At 48.9% G+C, this 17,751-nt stretch overlaps 1 protein-coding gene and 1 long non-coding RNA gene across 7 annotated transcripts; one reads left to right on the plus strand and one right to left on the minus strand.

The window, feature by feature from the left end:
• Positions 1–119: 119 nt before the first annotated feature.
• Positions 120–4,368, minus strand: CHKB (choline kinase beta). Of its 3 annotated transcripts, XM_054469645.2 has the most exons (11): positions 3,712–4,368; positions 3,403–3,511; positions 2,899–3,012; positions 2,570–2,703; positions 1,699–1,794; positions 1,492–1,550; positions 1,324–1,405; positions 1,108–1,216; positions 861–964; positions 585–666; positions 120–414 (listed from the first exon to the last, which is right to left on the minus strand). In XM_054469645.2, exons 1-11 carry the CDS (start codon positions 3,933–3,935, stop codon positions 340–342), a joined length of 1,188 nt encoding a protein of 395 aa, XP_054325620.1. In that variant the 5' UTR covers positions 3,936–4,368; the 3' UTR covers positions 120–339. The 3 variants fall into 3 exon arrangements, with proteins under 3 accessions (XP_054325620.1, XP_063519152.1, XP_063519151.1); XM_063663082.1 differs by lacking the exon at positions 585–666; XM_063663081.1 differs by lacking the exon at positions 585–666 and having other exon boundaries at positions 1,324–1,550.
• LOC129023121 (uncharacterized) lies at positions 3,860–17,751 on the plus strand. 4 transcript variants are annotated; one of them, XR_010125920.1, is made up of 8 exons: positions 3,860–4,280; positions 4,755–7,065; positions 7,680–7,789; positions 7,994–8,103; positions 8,422–8,607; positions 9,109–9,274; positions 13,505–13,668; positions 16,211–17,751. It is a non-coding gene; the product is annotated as an uncharacterized LOC129023121 (long non-coding RNA). The 4 variants fall into 4 exon arrangements; XR_008496677.2 differs by having other exon boundaries at positions 4,755–7,789; XR_010125919.1 differs by lacking the exon at positions 13,505–13,668.

Here is a 17,751-nt window from a genome sequence, read left to right on the forward strand (position 1 = left end):
GGACCCCAATTGGCAGCATGAACCTTAACCACTTTCAATCCCAGAGCACTGAAGAGTCCCTTTGTGTGTACTGCTTGGTTTGGTACTTTCTGCTGCTGCTCAGCAGGGCCAGGACAGGGTGCGAAGAAGAAGCTTGTTTATTGTGTTACATACACAGCACGGGGCTCTGGCCTGCCAGCCATGGGGACCTACTCAAACTCAGGGAGAGGCCGGTCTCCTGAACCTCAGTTTCACTTGGGGGCTCAGCCCAGTCCCCAGGGCCTTCTGCTCGTTGTTCCTCCCTCCAAGGTCCTGCCCTGGAGGCTCCAGAAGAAATCCAAGGAGTGGGAGGGTGGAGAGTCAGGATGAGGAGTGGACACTGGTCAGCTGCCCCTTCTGCTGGAAGTAGAACTGGAACCGAGACTGGGCATAGTCCTAGGGAAGGAAACCCACCCCACACAGTGGTGAGAAGACGTGGCACCAGCATTTTACATCCACCTCAGGCTGCCCACAGCCACCCGGGACTCCCCAGGCCTTCTGGAAGAGTGTGGCTGCTGCTGCTCCCCAGTCCCCCAGCTAGCATTCCCATCCCCAGGGTCACTTACCAAGTAACCAAATTCTATGGTGGACATGGATGCCTGGAGGATGGACCACAGACCCCAGAAGAAATGGGATGCCAGAGCATACCTGGGGGGAGGGCAGGTCTAGCACTGCTTGGATCCCCTCACCCAGGTTGGCCAATCCCTACAGTTTTAACTTCTCCCCCACTGTCCTAACTCCACTCTCCACAGCCACCTTCCCTGCAGCTTGATAAATCTGCCTCTTCCCCAATCCCTCTTTCCTCTGCTCTGCCCTACCCCACCCCGCCCCTCCTTCCTCACCAACTGACTTCTGCCAGCAAATCTTCTTCCAGTTTTCTCTGCTCCTCTTGGGAGAGGGTCTCACCTTTCTTTGCCTCTGCCAGGTAATGGCGAATAAAATGCAGCTACGATCAATGGCCAAGAGTCAGGAATTGGGGAGACTGTGGAGTATTTCCCAGGTAACATCCTTTCTGGCCATTCCTTCCAGACTCCACCTCCCTCCTTCCTCACAGGATGGGTCCTGCTCCCCAGCCTCTGGCCCACATACCTGCTGTTCTTGAGTGGGGTAGTCTGTGGGCCTTGCTTTGTAGAAAGGCCATTCCTCGTGAGTATAATCATAAACCCACTCACAAAAATGGTTCCCAATGTCAAAGCCCCTGGGAGAATAAGGTGTACATTCAGTCCCCAAATGCCCTGGGCAGCTGGCCTGTTTTCAAGCACACTATGGGAACAGATCTATGGGAAGCCATCTTTCCAGCCTCACCTATAGTTATAACTGCTGTACTCGAAGTCCACCAGCATGAGGCTGTCAGCATTTTCTGGCTCTGAGAGCAGCAAGATGTTCCCTGGGGGAATGGGGTGAGGTTCTGCTCACTCCAGAGCCCTCTGGCTCTTCCATCTTGGGTTGGGAGACTCAGATGCCTTCTCCTACCTTCCTGGATGTCATTGTGGCAGAAGACGACTGGCGATGGGGTAGACTCTAGTAACTTCCTGCAGGGGTATGGGAGCATGGGTCCTGAGCAGGAGTGACTAGAGGAGGATCAGAGCCACCCTAACAGGCCAGGCCCTGACACCAGCCCTCAGCAAATACTGGAAGGGCAGACACCATTACCATTAGCCTTGTCCTGCCCGCCCTCACCTGAGGTTGCCCATCTCATCCTTCAGGCTGTACATCTCCAGCAGGTTCATTTCAGGGAGGCCAGTTGGGGGCAGGTCCTGGATCTGTTTTAGGTACCTGAAGCCCAAAGAATAGGATACACTGGCTCTGCTATTCTTTCCCACCCCTCTCCTATCTACCCCTCAGGCCAGACTACTGCACCCCTGCTCCTATCACTGTGTGACTTGTCCAGCAATCATTTCTTTTTTTTTTCTTTTGAAATGGAGTCTTGCTCTGTCACCCAGGCTGCAGTGCAGTGGTGCGATCTCGGCTCACTGCAACCTCTGCCTCCCGGGTTCAAGCAATTCTCCTGCCTCAGCCTCCCGAGTAGCTGGGACTACAGGTGCACGCTGCCATGCCTGGCTAATTTTTTGCATTTTAATAGAGACAGGGTTTCACCGTGTTGTCCAGGCTGGTCTTGAACTCCTGAGCTCAGGCAATCTGCTCACCTCAGCCTCCCAAAGTGCTAGGATTACAGGCATGAGCCACCGTGCCTGGCCTTGGCAATCATTTCTTTTTTTGTGAGGTTTTTTGAGACAAAGTCTTGCTCTGTCACCCTGGCTGAAGTGCAATGGCATGATCTCAGCTCACTGCAACCTCCGCCTCCTGGGCTCAAGTGATCCTCCCACCTCACCCACCTCAGCTCCCAAAGTTCTGGGATTACAGGCATGAGGCACTGCATGTGGCCTCCGGCAAGCATTTCAAAGCCTGTTCTGTGACAGCCCATGACATCAGTGACAGCCCATGACATCAGATCCACTCAAGTGGAGGGCTGGATAGAGCCCCGGACACATCCGCTGGCACGGAGGTTCAGCTCAGGTGTACAGGAGCCCTGAGGAAGCTCCTGACTCACCGCTCCATGGTCCCAAACAGCCAGTGGGGCTCCTTGGTGAAAGGCATCTCCATGCCATGAAATTGCGCCATCTTCGTGGCAATGGCTGCTGACAACACTGGCTCTCGAAGCTCTTGAGTTTTCAATGGCCGGCTCTGCACCCAGGAAGCTATCAGGGTGGTGATGGGGCTGGGGCAGGAGGGGGAAGGGCTGGGGCAATGGGGGGAGGTCAGGGTTTTGGGGGAAATTCCCTGCTTGGGGTGAGGGATGTGAAGGCAGACATTGGGCTCTGGGGTAGGGTTAGGGGGTGGAGGTGCCTTGGGGAGGAGAAGGTAGGACTGGGCTCATACTGGGATGTACTGTTCCAGCCGGCCCTCTGGGAAGACTCCGTACAGCTGGGGCCCCAGCGACCGCTCCGCAAGGATGGCAAACATCACGCTTTCTAGCACCAGGGAGTCCACGCCCTGAAAAAGGATGGATAGCAAAGGGGCCAAGGCAAAGTGGCACAGGGACACACATGAGGGCTTGCCTTCCTCCCACCAGAGCTGGGACTTCTGGTCCAATTGCCTGGAGGCTCTGGAGCACAGGCTTTAGCGTTGGTCTATTTTTATTCAGAGATGGGGGTCTCACTATGTTGTCCAGGCTGGTCTCGAACTCCTGTGCTCAAGTGATCCTCTCGCCTCAGCCTCCCAAAGCTCTGGGAATACAGGCCCAGGCTTCGGTGTAATTAGGTAAGTGTTACTCAGACCGTGAGCCTCGGTGTCCTCAACTGCACAATGGGAACACTACTACCCGCATCGCGTAAGCGACAGGCCCTAAAGCCACTGGCGCTGCGGCGCTCACACCCCCCTCACCTGCAGGATGGCTCCGTACAGCCGCAGCAGCACCTCCCGGGGCTCCTCGCCAACGCTGGGCAGGTGGTCCGGGAGCGAGCAGCGGAAGAGCAGGTTGCTGAGGCCTCCGCTGCAGACCCACACCAGGCGCGCTCAGCCCGCGGCCGGCCCTACCTGCCGCGGCCCCGGCCCCCTCCCGGCCAGGCCGGCCCCGCCCCGCCCCAGGCGCGGGCGCAAGAGGGGGGTGAAAACATGGAGCATCCTGAGGGCCCCGCGGCTGACCCCTGACCCCGATCCGCGCACCGGAGAGGCTGACCCCTGACCTCCCACCTCACGGGGTAAACCCTCAGCTCCTCGGGCTGCACTCGGCGCCAGGCCCCGCCCAAGTACTCCCGGCACCATTGGTAGGCTCGGCGCTCGGCGTCACGCGACAGCGACGAGGCGCGCCGCCGTTTTGGGGTAGTGTCCGGGCACTTAGACTGCTGCAAGCCGTCTTTGGCCAGGCAGCCGCCAACAACCCCGCTTCCGGCCACAGCTGTCCCCTCGGCCGCCATGGCGCGGGCTCGACCGGGCCCCACGCCCAGTTGCGCTCCGCTCCCTTCGGACGGGCTCGGTTCCTTCCGGCCGCGCTCGGCTCCTCTTCCGGCCGGCCTGGGCTTCTCCGGTCATACTCGGGTCTCTCCGGCTCTATTCGGCTCATGGCTGCGGCGCTCGGCTCTCTCCGTGCCCCGGCCCGTGGGCTCTTTCCGAAGGCCGAATTCCGCAGATCTCTGCCGTGCCCCGCCCCTATGGGCAAGGACCAATGGCCTCTATCTGGGCGGGGCCGCTGTTGGACGTCCTGGGCCAATCCGGGGCGCCGGGGGCCAATCAGGTGGCGGAGCGGCGAGTGCGCGGGCGAGGTAAGGCCCGGGCTTGGTAGCGTCCCGGGAGACCCGAGAGAAGGAGCTGTGTCTCTGCCCCGTGGGAGACGGAGGGACGGCGGGGCGGCGGCTGCAGCTGCAGCTCCGGCGCGAGGGCTCCCTTGCCGGGCCCTCTTCCCCGACCCCTAGGGCGCTCCGACGAGGAAGAGCCGCCCAGCGCGCGTCCGTCCTGAGCGTGGGTGAGGCCTGGAGGAGGCGCGTGCGCTAGGCAGGGCCGCACGGCGCGGGCAGAGTGCGGGATGCGGGCACCCGGTGGATACGCAGTAAACATTTGCTGAAGGAATGTGACCCTTGGGACAGTTCCGATGACTCCAGTTGCATAAATGCCCAGTCTACACGGGGACTCCCTGGCCGGTAGAGCCGCACCTCTGAATGAGGAGGCTTTTGCTGCCCTGCTTGAGATGTGCGTCTTCATTCATTCCCCTCTGCCTCTATCCTCCTCGTCTCTTCCAGGCCTAGAACCAATTACAGAGTCAAACCCAAGAGCAGAAAGTGAAGACTCGCAGCTTGCCGCAGCCCCCTCCTCGGCCTGCGCACCTCACATTGAGGGCGTCCTGATTTAAACGCGTGCCTCCTGCATTTCTGCTTCTGCCCCAGGCTAGAGCGGCAACCAGGAACGCTGGACCCACAGAGATCTGTGGCAATATCTGTCGAACCATGGTGTTCTGTGGGGAATCTGACTAGAGTATTGTTTGATAACCAGAAAGAAATCAAAAATTGGTGATCACAAGGCTAATGTCACTTGCTGCAGTGGAAAATCATGATCATTCTGTTTAAATCTGAGTCAGTTTTGAGACCTAGAGCCCATTAATTGACAAGGCGGCTTGGTTCCTCTCAGGAAGGATCTTACAATACCAGCATCTGAGCATATACCAAGAAATATTCCTGCAGTCCTTCCCTAAAGGGACCTAGAGCCACTTTAAAAAGTAACTGGGCCGGGCGCGGTGGCTCACGCCTGTACTCCCAGCATTTTGGGAGGCCGAGGTGGGCGGATCACTTGAGGTCAGGAGTTTGAGACCAGCCTGGCCAACATAGCGAAACCCCGTCGCTACTAAAAATACAAAAATTAGCCGGGTTTGGTGGCTTGTGCCTGTAATCCCAGCTACACGGGAGGCTGAAGCATGAGAATCTCTTGAACCCAGGCCTTGTTGCAGCGAGCCACTGCACTCCAGCCTGAGTGACAGAGCCAGACTCCATCTCAAAAAAAAGAAAAAAAAAACTGATTCTGGCTGGGGGCAGTAGGTCACACTTGTAATCCCTGCACTTTGGGAAGCCGAGGTAGGAGGATCGTTTGAGCCCAGGAGTTTGAGACCAGCCTGGGCAACATGGCAAGAACCTGTCTTTACAAAAATTAAAAGATTAGCTGGGCGTGGTGGCAGGTGCCTGTGGTTCCAGCTACTCTGGATGCTGAGTTGAGAGAATCACTTAAGCCCAGGAGGTCAAGGCTGCAGTGACCTGTGTTCACGCCACTGCACTCCAGCCTGAGCAACACAGTAAGACCGTCTGAACAACAACAACAAACACACCAAAAAAACTAGTTTACTTTGGAAAAGGGACTGTCTAGGTCTTTGAAGGGCTGATACAGGATCTGAGCTGACACTGTTTCCAGGAGCCCTGAAGCATCATGGCCCTCTCATTAGGGTGCAGGCTTATGGAAATCAGATGATAAGCAGAATTCCCAACCCAAGTCCTGTGGTTACTTCTCTGGTCTCAATGCATACTTGGGATGTTTGTACCTAGCAGAGGGCGGAGCTTGTACATTGATCCCAGGCCTTTGGTACCATATGTGAGGAAGAGCAAAGTAGAAGCCTTTGAAGCTCCTCACCCTACTGAAACCTTTCCAAGATAGTAAGTCAGAAACAATGCTGCATTCCAGGTGTAATTGCAGAGGTATTTCGCCCTCAAAGACTTATAAAGCAGTGGTTACCATTTCATCCCTTCAATTAACCTGAATGGCTCCTGCTAAATCTCGGTGGACTCAAGTAAATGATGATGTCCTGCACAAACTTAGCCAAGTCCGTGTCCCCGATCACACAGCTGTGCTAGGTGTGGTATCTTTACTGGAACCGATAAATGCACCTCTGGCTCTTGATAATGCAATTATTGACTTGGTGAACATTCTTTTCAATTCCCAGTGGTAAAGAGGATTAAAAGCAGTTCACATTTATATGGGAAGGACAGCTCTGTAAATGGTCTTGCTTCTTGCTGTTTGAATTCTGTTCTCTGTCACAATAGTCCTTAGGTAGCTTATCATTTATATTCTATATAGCATTGATGACGTCATACTAGTTGGACATGGTGAAGAAGGCCGTGCATGTCAGAGGATGAGCGAGAAGCCCTCAGAAGTTCTGGAGCCTGCCATATCAGTGACATTCTCAGGGGTGCAGCGTTTGAGGGCAAGCCAGGGACAAGTTATTGCATCCTGCATCCTTACAAGGAAGAAAGAGGCACAGCATTGATGCACCTGTGTGTTTTGGAGTCAGCATGCACCACACTAGAGGATACCTCTCTGACCCCTTTATTGGGTAATGGGAAAACTGCCAGCTTTGAGTGGGGCCCAGAGAAAAAGAGGGCTCTGCTAAAGATTTGGATTGGGAGATGGGCTTCCCTGCTGCCTAGATCCAATGGGTTACCAGGGGGCTTATTTGGGGTAGGAAGGACCCTATATGGCATCTCTGGCAAACTCCAACGGAAGAGTTGCAGTGCACTGTCCTAGAGTTCTTGGACAAGACCATGCTTCCTGCAGCAGAGAACTACTCACCAAGTGAGAGCAGTATCAGGCACACTACCAGACACCAGACCCAGGTAGAGACCGAGCATCTGCTGGTGGGACTTCAGTGACCATGCGACAGGGTCTGCCCAAGCGAGCTATTGTCAGATCCTCCAAGTCAGTAGGTCAGAGGCTCAGTAGCGTTGATGGTACAATGAAAAAGGTAGCCTTGGGCTTGGACCCAAGTGTGTCTAGTGGGTAACAGTCATTTACAGGAAGAGGTGGCAGTGTGGCCCCACATCTGCTTTGCACTGATATTTCTCCCTTAGCAGACAAGCATTCTGGTCTGGTTCGTATATGGGTCAGTTTGATGTGTTGATATGAACTGAAAATGAACCACAGGTACACTACAGTCCCATTCAGGGTGACCCTAAAGGACGATAATAGGAAGTCCTCCATGGGGCTGAGCTTCCAGCAGTTCATGTAGATATCCACTTTGTATGGAAGGAGTGGACAGAGTAGTGGCCTGAGGGAGGGACGCATATGAACTTCTGGGTTGTGACATCCTGCTGGCTGGTCAGGGGCCTGAAAAGAGCAAGAGGGGAAGATGGACCTACAGGAGTAGCCACACAATATGTGCATCTTTCTGCCTCGTGTTAATACTGCAGAGGAGTCGCTGAACAGCAGGGTGGATGGGATGTCAGTCAGCTGTGCCCCTGGCTACCCCTGTGCTTGAACAGAGGACTGTGAGTGGAGGCGTCATGCAGAAGGAGCACAGGTTAGTGTCCGCCAGCACAAGCCTTCTTTTCTCAAGGTTTGTCTCATGATTACTCCTGCTGAAAGTGATCAGTGCTGAGCCCCCGCTGAGATACCATCCCTAGAGCACCCCAACTAGTTACTTAGTGGCAAGTTGGTTACAGTCCTTCATCCTTGCTGGAGTTGACACCTGCTCTGGATAAGGGTTTGTCTTCTGTATCCACAGGGTCCCAGGCCAGCATCACTATCCAGGAGCTTCAAGCATGCTCCATGTACCAACATGGGATCACGGATCACATTGCCTCAGGCCAAGAAAGCCATTTTATAGTGAAAGAGGTATGGTAGTGTGTGGATTACCATGGGATCCACTGCTTCTCTAATATCCTGCGTTACGTAAAAGCAGCTAGGCTACTGGAAAGATGGGATGACTTCTTAAGGGCTTAGCTGAGGTCCTGGTTCTAGGACAGTATCCTGAGGAGTTGGGATATATACACTGAATCAGAGTCTAATATATGGTGCTCTGCCCCCAGTAGATACATCATGTGGATCCGAGAACAAAGACACAGGTCCAGGAACCCAAGTGTTGGGATTAGCTATTTCTCACCATCATTCCCAGTGACTCACACGTAGAATTTGTACATTCTGTCTCCACAGCCTTGGGATCTGCTGGATTAGAGCCTGTTTCCCAGGTAGGAACACTTCCACGAGGGCACTCCTGCTGGTTGCAGGAAGGATACCTCCACTGAGCCTGAATCTGCAAAGACCACCAGGTTACTCTCAGCTCCTCATACTGGTGGACCAGCAGGCCACAAAGGAGGGGATACTTGATCCTGATAAACGGTGAGAAGGTAGTGTGGCTGCTGCGTAACGGGGCAAGCAGGCATTGGTCTGGCACTTAGAGGATTCATCTAGGTCTGTCATGGTGCTTCCATGCCAAGTAATGACAATGAAAAGGTCTTTTCAGCAGCCATAGCCTCTAAGGGCTCAGATGCCTCAGGGTGAAGGTCTGGGCGGCGTCACCAGGCAAGCCATGGGGACAAGGTGGAATGCTGGTGAGGGTGAGGCCAAGGAGGAGGTGGCTGCTGAATGTCTGTTACTTGGGAGAAGCTGTAGCAGTGGGGATTCTATTTGTTCTGCTAAGCCTCTTGTATTAAGGCTTTTTCATTACGTTGTAACTAGCCTTTACTTTGAAGAATCGTAACAGAGTAGACTCAATGTTGTAGCTGACTAGATCTGAGGGGTGCAGGAGATGGTGTCTTGACTGATGCCCTCAGCCCACCTTTAACTGCAGTGGACACAGAGCTGCATCTCTGATGTGTGTCTTTGCACTTCCTGCTCCAGGTCTTCTCTGGCACCATGGCAGCCCCCTGAGCCTGTGCCGAGATCGTGCCACTGCACTCCAGCCTGGGCAACAGAGCTAAACTCCGTCTCAAAAAAAAAAAAAAAAGGCGAGGGGAATACATGCAAGAATGGACTGTGAGGATACAAAGCCAAGAATGAATTGTAGGTTAGTGCAAATTTATCAACATGGGTGCACTTCAAAGAGAATCTTTGATTCCATATTTTGGCTCAAGGCCTGGGAGTAGTTATGACTGTGCCTGGTTGGCTGAATGAAGCCTGGACTCCTTGGTGGTTTGCACTGATGGGAAGATGAGAATGTGGAGTGGATTTGTGATGTATGTGACATGACCTGGCTGCCATTCTCCTCTCTCTATCCCTTCATTAGACCATTGTGTAATTAAAAAAAATAGGTTATAAATTTCTTTTCAAGATAGTAAAGGGGTACAATCAACAACCCATGGAACAGGAGAAAGTATTTGCAAATCATGTATCTGATAAGGAGTTAATATCCACAATGTATAAGGAACTTACAAAACTCAATAGCAAAAAGCCAAATAACCCAATTTAAAAATGTGCAAAGGACCTGAATAGACATTTCTCCAAAGAAGACATGCAAATGACCAACAGTTATATGAAAGGGGCCCAACATCACTAATCAGGGAGATGCAAACACCACAACGAGATATGACAACAACGCGATCCACCTCGCACCTGTTAGGTTGGCTATTATATATTAAAAAAAAAAGGCAAGAGATAACAAATGTTGGCGAGGATGTGGAGAAAAGAGAACCCTTGTATACTGTTGGTGAAAATGTAGATTGGTACAACCATTATGGAATACAGTAAAAAATTAAAACAGAACTACCATGCAATCCAGCAATCCCACTTCTGGATGTATATCCAGAGGAAATGAAATCAATATCTTGGAGGATATCAGTACCAGCATATTCATTGCAGCATTATTCACAATAGCCAAATTAGGAAGCAACCTGAGTGTGTGTCGGCAGGTGAATGGATAAAGGCCAGGTGTGGGTGCTGGCTAGGGATTCTAAAATTATGGGAAAAGTGGAAAATTGATATTAGGAGACCATCTGCCCCTTTGGCCATGCTCTCTCTACTTCCTGTTTACAAAACTCACTCACTTTATCCTTAAGGGAGACCACTGTAAAAGTTCTAACTAGTTGCAGCATCCAGCTCAAAATTTAGGTTCTCTGACTTATATGCAATTTGCTCCTTCAGGTCCAGAGGTAGATCCTTGTGGTCCAGTGACTTATAAAAGATTTGTCATTCATCCTCCAACAAACTCAGTGTACACTAGTTTAATCCAATGATGTATAAACTAAAACATATTTTATGTGTCCCAAACATACAAAGAAAGATTAAGGGCCGGGCACAGTGGCTCATGCCTGTAGTCCCTGCACTTTGGGAGGCTGAGGTGGGCGGATCACCTGAGGTTGGGAGTTAGAGACCAGCCTGACCCACATGGAGAAACCTCGTCTCTATTAAAAATACAAAATTAGCCGGCATGGTGGCGCATGCCTGTAATCCCAGCTATTTGGGAGGCTGAGGCAGGAGAATCGCTTGAACCCAGCGGGCGGAGGTTTCAGTGAGCCAAGATCGCGCCATTGCACTCCAGCCTGGGCAAAAAGAGTGAAACTCCGTCTCAAAAAAACAAAACAAACAAAACAAAACAGAAGAGTAAGAATTGGGCAAATACTACAAAGACCCCATATTTAGACCCAATCTCTGGTCTGTGGCACTTGCCAAATCCTATTGAGCATAAATAGTGAAGTCCCCTTTCCTGGCAGCGCCGGCTCAGTTTTCTGGAATGTTTCTCCTTGTCTGTTACACTTCGTGTCCACATCTAGGAGGACACTGGAGAGGAAACTTCTTGGAGGCTGCATAGTTTCTTCTATGGGATCAAATGCCTCCTGGCTTTTGTAGGGATTACTTTAGGAGCTGAATTGTCAGAGGGTTTGACAAACTAGATTGTAGTTTCTTTGGTGATACGATTTCTCCACATTTTCAGTAGTGACATTCTAGCTTCATAACATGAGTTGGGAAGGTTTCTGCTTTCTGTTTCCTGAAATGTTTATGTAGGATTAGTATTATTTCTTCCTTAAATGTTTGCTAGAATTCACCAGTAAGGCAATCTGGATCTGGAGTTTTCTTTGTGGAAAGGTTTTTAATTGGTAATTCAACATCTTTAGTAATTATGAGGCCATTCAGATTTTTCTATGTCTTTTTGTTCCAGCTTTGGTAATTTGTGTCTTTCAAGAAGTTTGTTCATTTAATTTACATTGTCAAGTTTATTGGCATAAAGTTGTTTATAGTTTTATAATTCTTTTAATATCTGCTGAATCTATAATGATATTTGTGCTTTCGTTCCTGATAAAGTTGTTTATGTCTTCTTTTTTCTTGATTAGTCTAGCTAGAGGTTTATCAATTTTATGGAGTTTTTTAAAGAACCAGCTTTTGGTTTCATTGATTACCCTCAATTGTGTATATATTTTTTATTCCATTGATTCTGATCTTTCCTTCTAATTCACTTTTCTCTTTCTTTCTTTCTCTTTCTTTCTTTCTCCTTCTTCCTCTTCCTCTCTCTCTCTCTTTCTTTTTCTTTCTTTTCTTTCTTTCTGACAGAGTCTCACTCTGTTGCCCAGGCTGGAGTCCAGTGGCACTATCACAGCTTACTGCAGCCTTGACCTCCTGGGCTCAAGCGATCCTTCAGCCTCCTGAGTAGCTGGGACTACAGGTGTGTGCCACCACCTGGCTAGCGTGTGTGTGTGTGTAGATGGGGTCCCACTATGTTGTCCTGGCTGGTCTCGAACTCCTGGGCTCATGCTGCCCTCCCACCCTGGCCTCCCTGCTGAGATTATAAGCATGAGCCACCACACCTGGCTCATTTATTTTTCTTTCTTTCCAGTCTATTACTTTTAGCCTATCTTGGTGTTTATATTTAACATTTCATTTCTTGAGGTAGCTTATAGTTTGTGTCTCACTTTTTAAATACATTCTGATAATCTCTGCCTTTCAGTCTGAGTTTAGATCATTTCTATTTAATGTAATCATTGACATTATTGGGTTTAAATCTACCATCTTGCTATTTGTTTTATTTGTCCCATCTTACCTTTGTTCCATTTCCACTTCTTTTCTGCTTTCTGATGGACTGATCAAGTATGTTTTAGTATTCTGTTTTATTACCACTCTTAGCTTATTAATTGTGTCTTTTTGTAATTTTTAAAATGTTTTCTCTAGGATTTATAATATACATTTTTAACTTGTCGTAGTCTACCCTCACATGATGTTATAGCATCTCACGTATAATGTAAGAGCCTCCTTATAGCAGTGTGTTTTCATTTCTTCCTCCCGTCCTCTGTATTGGTGTTGTTATGTTTTACATCTGCATATGTTTTAGGGCTGGGTGTGGTGGCTCATGCCTGTAATCCCAGCACTTTGGGAACGAGGCTGGAGAATTCTTGAGCCCAGGCATTCAAGACCAGCATAGGCAACATAGTAAGACCCTGTCTCTACAAAAAAATAAAAAATTAGCCAGAAATGGTGGTATGCACCTGTAGTCCCAGCTGCTCGGGAGGTGGGAGAATCACATGAGCATGGGAGGTTGAGGCTACAGTGAGCCGTGATCATGCCACTGCACTCCAGCCTGTGCAACACAGTGAGACCCTGTCTCTAAAGAAAAGAAAAAGGAAGAAAATATGTGCAAAACCCACAAAACTATAAAGAATAGTCAAGCAGTTTGAAAAGAACCAAATGGAAGTTCTAAAAGGAAAGTTTTAATTTAGTTCGAATTTTAGTTGAATTTTAATTTCAACTAAATTAAAAAGTTAGTATGCAGCTTTAACAGAAGATTATAAATAACCAAAGAGAGACTTCATGAGCTAAAAGATAAATATGAATAAAGTATACAGAATGCTGCCTGGAAAGACATAGATATGGAAAACCTGGAAAAAGGGTTAAGAGACATAAAGGCTAGAATAGGAAAATCCAACATGAGCCTAATTAGAGTGCCAGAAGGAGAAGAGATGGACTGGAACAGAGGAAATATTTGAAGAGATAATGGCTATGAAATTTCTAAACTAATGAAAGTCACATAATTGATAAATTCATATAAATTTATATAATTGAGAACCTCATGCAGAAAAAAATACAAAATAAACCCACACCTAGATAGACCACATTGAAACTTCAGAACACCAAAGACAAAAGAGTCCTCAATGCAGCTGGAGATGCATGGAAAATGACCTTCAAGGGAGTGACTGAGAGATGACATTTTCTAGTGACAAGGAAAGCCAGAGGAGGACAATGGACGAGACCTTCGAGGTGATAATGGAAGCTAATGACCCAGAATTCTGTATCCTGTAAAAATATCTTTCAGGAACCAGGACAAAATGAAGACATTTTTGGACAAACTGAGTTTACTACCGAAGATTCTCATTGAAGAAACATTTAAAAGGTGTACTTCAGGCAAAAGGAATTCGTATCACAGGATGATCTGACAAGAAAAAAGGAATGAAGAATACAGAAAGAGGTGACATTCGGGTAAATCTAAGTAAACATTGATGGCTTAAAGCAACAGTAACAATTCCTATGGGTCTTGAAAAGAAAAATAATAGCCAGGCACAGTGGCTCACACCTATAATCCCAGTACTTTGGGAGGCTGAAGCAGGAGGATTGCTTGAGCCCGGGAGGTCGAGGCTGCAGTGAGCCAAGATCATACCACTGCACTCCAGCCTGCATGACAGTGAGACTCTGTCTAAAAAACCAGAAAAAAAAAAGGAAAAATAAAGAATATTAAAATGCATAATAATAAAATTTAAGTTGGGACTGGAGTAAACAGTTAAATACTTCTCAGGTCCTTGTATTGTTCAGGAAAAGGGTAAAACTATTGATTAACTTCAAGATTTGATAATTTAAGTATGAGTGTCACAAATAACAGGATGCCTTAGATTGGATTCCTTCAGAAGAAGTAGCTGAAACGAGGATTCACATGCAAGTAGTTTGTTTGAAGCTGCAGGAAATAAGGTGGGTGGGTGAGAAAGTGAGGCAGGGGAGGGAAGAAGTGCCATCCTCCCAGCTGCCTGGTCTCTTATCCTGTGGCCTGTGTAGCAAGATTGTACTTAGAACTTAGCTATTAGATCCAGAGGATAAAAACCGTTTTTGAGGCTGTGCATGGTGGCTCACACCTGTAATCCCAGCACATTGGGAGGCCGAAGCGGGTGGATCACTTGAGCCCAGGAGCTGGAGACCAGCCTGGAAAACATGGTGAAACCTTGTCTCTACAAAAAAAATACAAAAACTAGCCAGGCATGGTGGTGGGTGCCTGTAGTCCTAGCTACTTGGGAGGCTGAGGTGAGAGGTTTGCTTGAGCTTAGGAGGCGGAGGTTGCAGTGAGCCAAGATTACATCACTGCACTTCAGCCTGGGTGACAGAGTGAGACCCTATCTCAAAAAAAAAAAAAAAAAAAAAGACAGTTTTTGTTAATCAAATTAGGTAATTATGCTGGGAATTCCAGGATGACAAGTTTGTGGGTGTAAGAGGCCTGATAGCCGGCCAGGCGCGGTGGCTCATGCCTGTAATCCCAGCACTTTGGGAGGCCGAGGTGGGCGGATCACAAGGTCAGGAGATCGAGACCATCCTGGCTAACACGGTGAAACCCCATCTCTACTAAAAAATACAAAAAATTAGCCGGGCGTGGTGGCGGGCACCCGTAGTCCCAGCTACTTGGAAGGACGAAGCAGGAGAATGGTGCGAACCTGGGAGGCGGAGCTTGCAGTGAGTGGAGATCGTGCCACTGCACTCCAGCCTGGGCGACAGAGCGAGACTCCGTTCCCCCCTCCCAAAAAAAAAGAGGCCTGGTAAATCTCTGTTCAGGGTCTCCAATAACCTATCAGGGACTCTCCCTGTCAGGCAGAGCCCTGTCATCACCAACTTTAGTGCATCTTTGGGAGGAATTGGGGAAATCTGAGAAGCGCTCGCCAAACATTCTCCAGCTTGATAGCTCCTGGCATGCTTTGCTGGGCCTGTTCCCTTTGTGCTCATTGCAGTAAATGGAAAACTCTCCAAAATTTGTATGTCGGAGAGAGATTTGTCGAGGCTGCAGTGCTGTCCTCCTTGGGGCTATGACCTGCTGCAGTGCAAAGACTTTGATGAAAGTGTATAATCCTGTTGTTTATTCAGTTATTATGAAAGTGTCTTTGGGCATGTACGTTATATGAAGGAGTCTAGTAAGACATTCAGATTTCAGAGATTTAAAAAATTTCCTGGCAAGGCGTGGTGGCTCATGCTTGTAATCTCAGCACTCTGGGAGGCTGAGGCAGGCGGACCACTTGAGTTCAGGAGTTTGAGACCAGCCTGGCCAACATGGTGAGACCCCATCTCTACTAAAATACAAAAATGAGTTGGGTGTGGTGGTACACACCTGTAGTCCCGGCTACTTGGAAGGCTGAAGCAGGGAGAATGGCTTAAGCCTGGGAGGCGGTCGTTGCAGTGAACTATGATGGCACCACTGCACTCCAGCCTGGACGACAGAGCAAAATCGTGTCTCAAAAAAAAAAAAAAAAAATTCCTGATAGTAGCAGTCTATTTAAAAACTTCAACTGATGCATGTTATAATCATCTTCTGCACTGATAGAAATCTGTTTTCTGAAAGGTGTAATTATGTGTGAGATTTCTTTCTTAAACCAGAAGGATTTTTTCTTTTTTTTTGAGACGGAGTCTCGGCTCTGTCACCCAGGCTGGAGTGCAGTGGCGTGATCTTGGCTCACTGCAAGCTCCGCCTCCCAGGTTCATGCCATTCTCCTGCCTCAGCCTCCCGAGTAGCTGGGACTATAGGTGTCCGCCACCATGCCTGGCTAATTTTTTGTATTTTTAGTAGAGATTGGGTTTCACTGTGTTAGCCATTGTGCTCGATCTCCTGACCTTGGGATCCACCTACCTCAGCCTCCCAAAGTGCTGGGATTACAGGCGTGAGCCACCGCGCCCGGCCTACTGTCACTTTCTTTAAGGCATAACAGTGTTGTAAATGCCATGATTTTGGATGTCCTGTACCATCAGGTGAGAATTACCATTTTCTTTAACATAGGTTATGCTTGTTTGCTGATGGAAATGATCCAGAAGAGAAGGACAAGTTGACAACTGAGAGGACATTGAGGAAAGAGCGAGGTTCAGTGGACTGGAGGTTTGTGGCGGTTTCATGACACATGGACTGGAGATTTGTAGTGGTTTTATGACACAGCTCCTAAGTTCTTTGACACTCTTCCGATGGAGGGGTAGGGTCTGTGACCCCCCTCTTGAAGCTGGGTAGGCTTGCAACTGCTTTGACCAATAGGCACAGCAGCAGTGATGCTGTAGGACTTCCAAGGTTAGACTAGAAAAGGGCATGCCCTCCAAGGATCCTCACTCTGATGGGAACCAGCCATCATGTAAGAAACTCTGCCCTTGGCTGGGTGCGGTGACTCTTGCCTGTAGTCCTAGCATTTTGGGAAGCTGAGGTGGGTGGATCACCTGAGGTCAGGAGTTTGAGACCAGCCTGGCCAACATGGCGAAAACTCGCCTCTACTAAAAATACAAAAAAAATGAGCTGGGCGTGCTGGCAGGCACCTATAATCCCAGCTACTCGGGAGGCTGAGGTAGGAGAATCACTTGAACCCGGGAGGCGAAGGTTGCAGTGAGCCAAAATCACACCACTGCACTCCAGCCTGGGTGACAGAGCGAGACTCTTGTCTCCAAAAAAAAAAAAAAGAAAGAAAAGAAAAGAAACTACCCTGAGACCACCATGCAGGAGAGCCCAGTGGATATGCTGGTGACAGCCGCAGCAGACCCCCCGGCTCACACTCAGCATCCACTGCCAACCTTCTGAATGAACCGTCTCAGACCTCGAGCCACGCTCACCTCCAACTGCAAACAAACCTCAAGAGACCCAGGCAAGAACTTCCCACTGGAGCCCTTCCTGAATTTCCACCCCCAAAACAAACAATTATAAATAACAACTTAATTGTTTTAATCCACTAAATTTGAGGATAATTTGTTACACAGTAATAGTAATTGAAGCACATTTCTTATGGAGTTGAAAAAAAAAAAAAAAAAAAGGCTTGACACAGTGGCTCACGCCTGTAATCCCAGCACTTTGGGAGGCTGAGGTGAGTGGATTGCTTGAGCTCAGGAGTTTGAGACCAGGCTGAGCAACATGATGAAACCCTGTCTCTACAAAAAATAAAAACATTAGCCAGGTGTGGTGGCACACACCTGTAGTCCAACTACTCTGAGGAATGAAGTGGGGGAATTGCTTGAACCTAGGAGGCAGAGGTTGCAGTGAGCTGAGATTGCACCACTACGTTCTTGCCTGGGTGACAGAGCAAGACCCTGTCTCAAAAAAAAAAACAAAAAAACGTAGGTATTGTAGTAATGCAGCAAGAGACCAAGAAAAGTAGGAGGCAGTGATCAGAGACCTGGCTGCATAAAAGTCAAGATTCGGGAAATGGTGGCGTTAGGACGTCACCATGGTGAAGGTAGAGCTCTTAATTTTCATCTTTATTAAATACGTCTGTTTGCAGTTTTAACCATTGGCATATTTATTTTGTGTTTGTGATTTCTGTGAAATATGAGTACAATAAAGACTGATAG

Source organism: Pongo pygmaeus, chromosome 23 (genome assembly GCF_028885625.2).
Source record: "Pongo pygmaeus isolate AG05252 chromosome 23, NHGRI_mPonPyg2-v2.0_pri, whole genome shotgun sequence".
Taxonomy (NCBI): Eukaryota; Metazoa; Chordata; class Mammalia; order Primates; family Hominidae; genus Pongo; species Pongo pygmaeus.

Bases quoted from the DNA above. Each gene is read 5' to 3' on its own strand.
- CHKB (XM_063663081.1), bottom strand. From the start codon at position 3,935: ATGGCGGCCGAGGGGACAGCTGTGGCCGGAAGCGGGGTTGTTGGCGGC. The intron at 3,512-3,711 runs GTGGGAGGTCAG...GTGGGTCTGCAG, and splicing joins CTGAGGGTTTACCCCGTGAG to CGGAGGCCTCAGCAACCTGC. The intron at 2,704-2,898 runs GTATGAGCCCAG...TCCTGGGTGCAG, and splicing joins GGCTGGAACAGTACATCCCA to AGCCGGCCATTGAAAACTCA.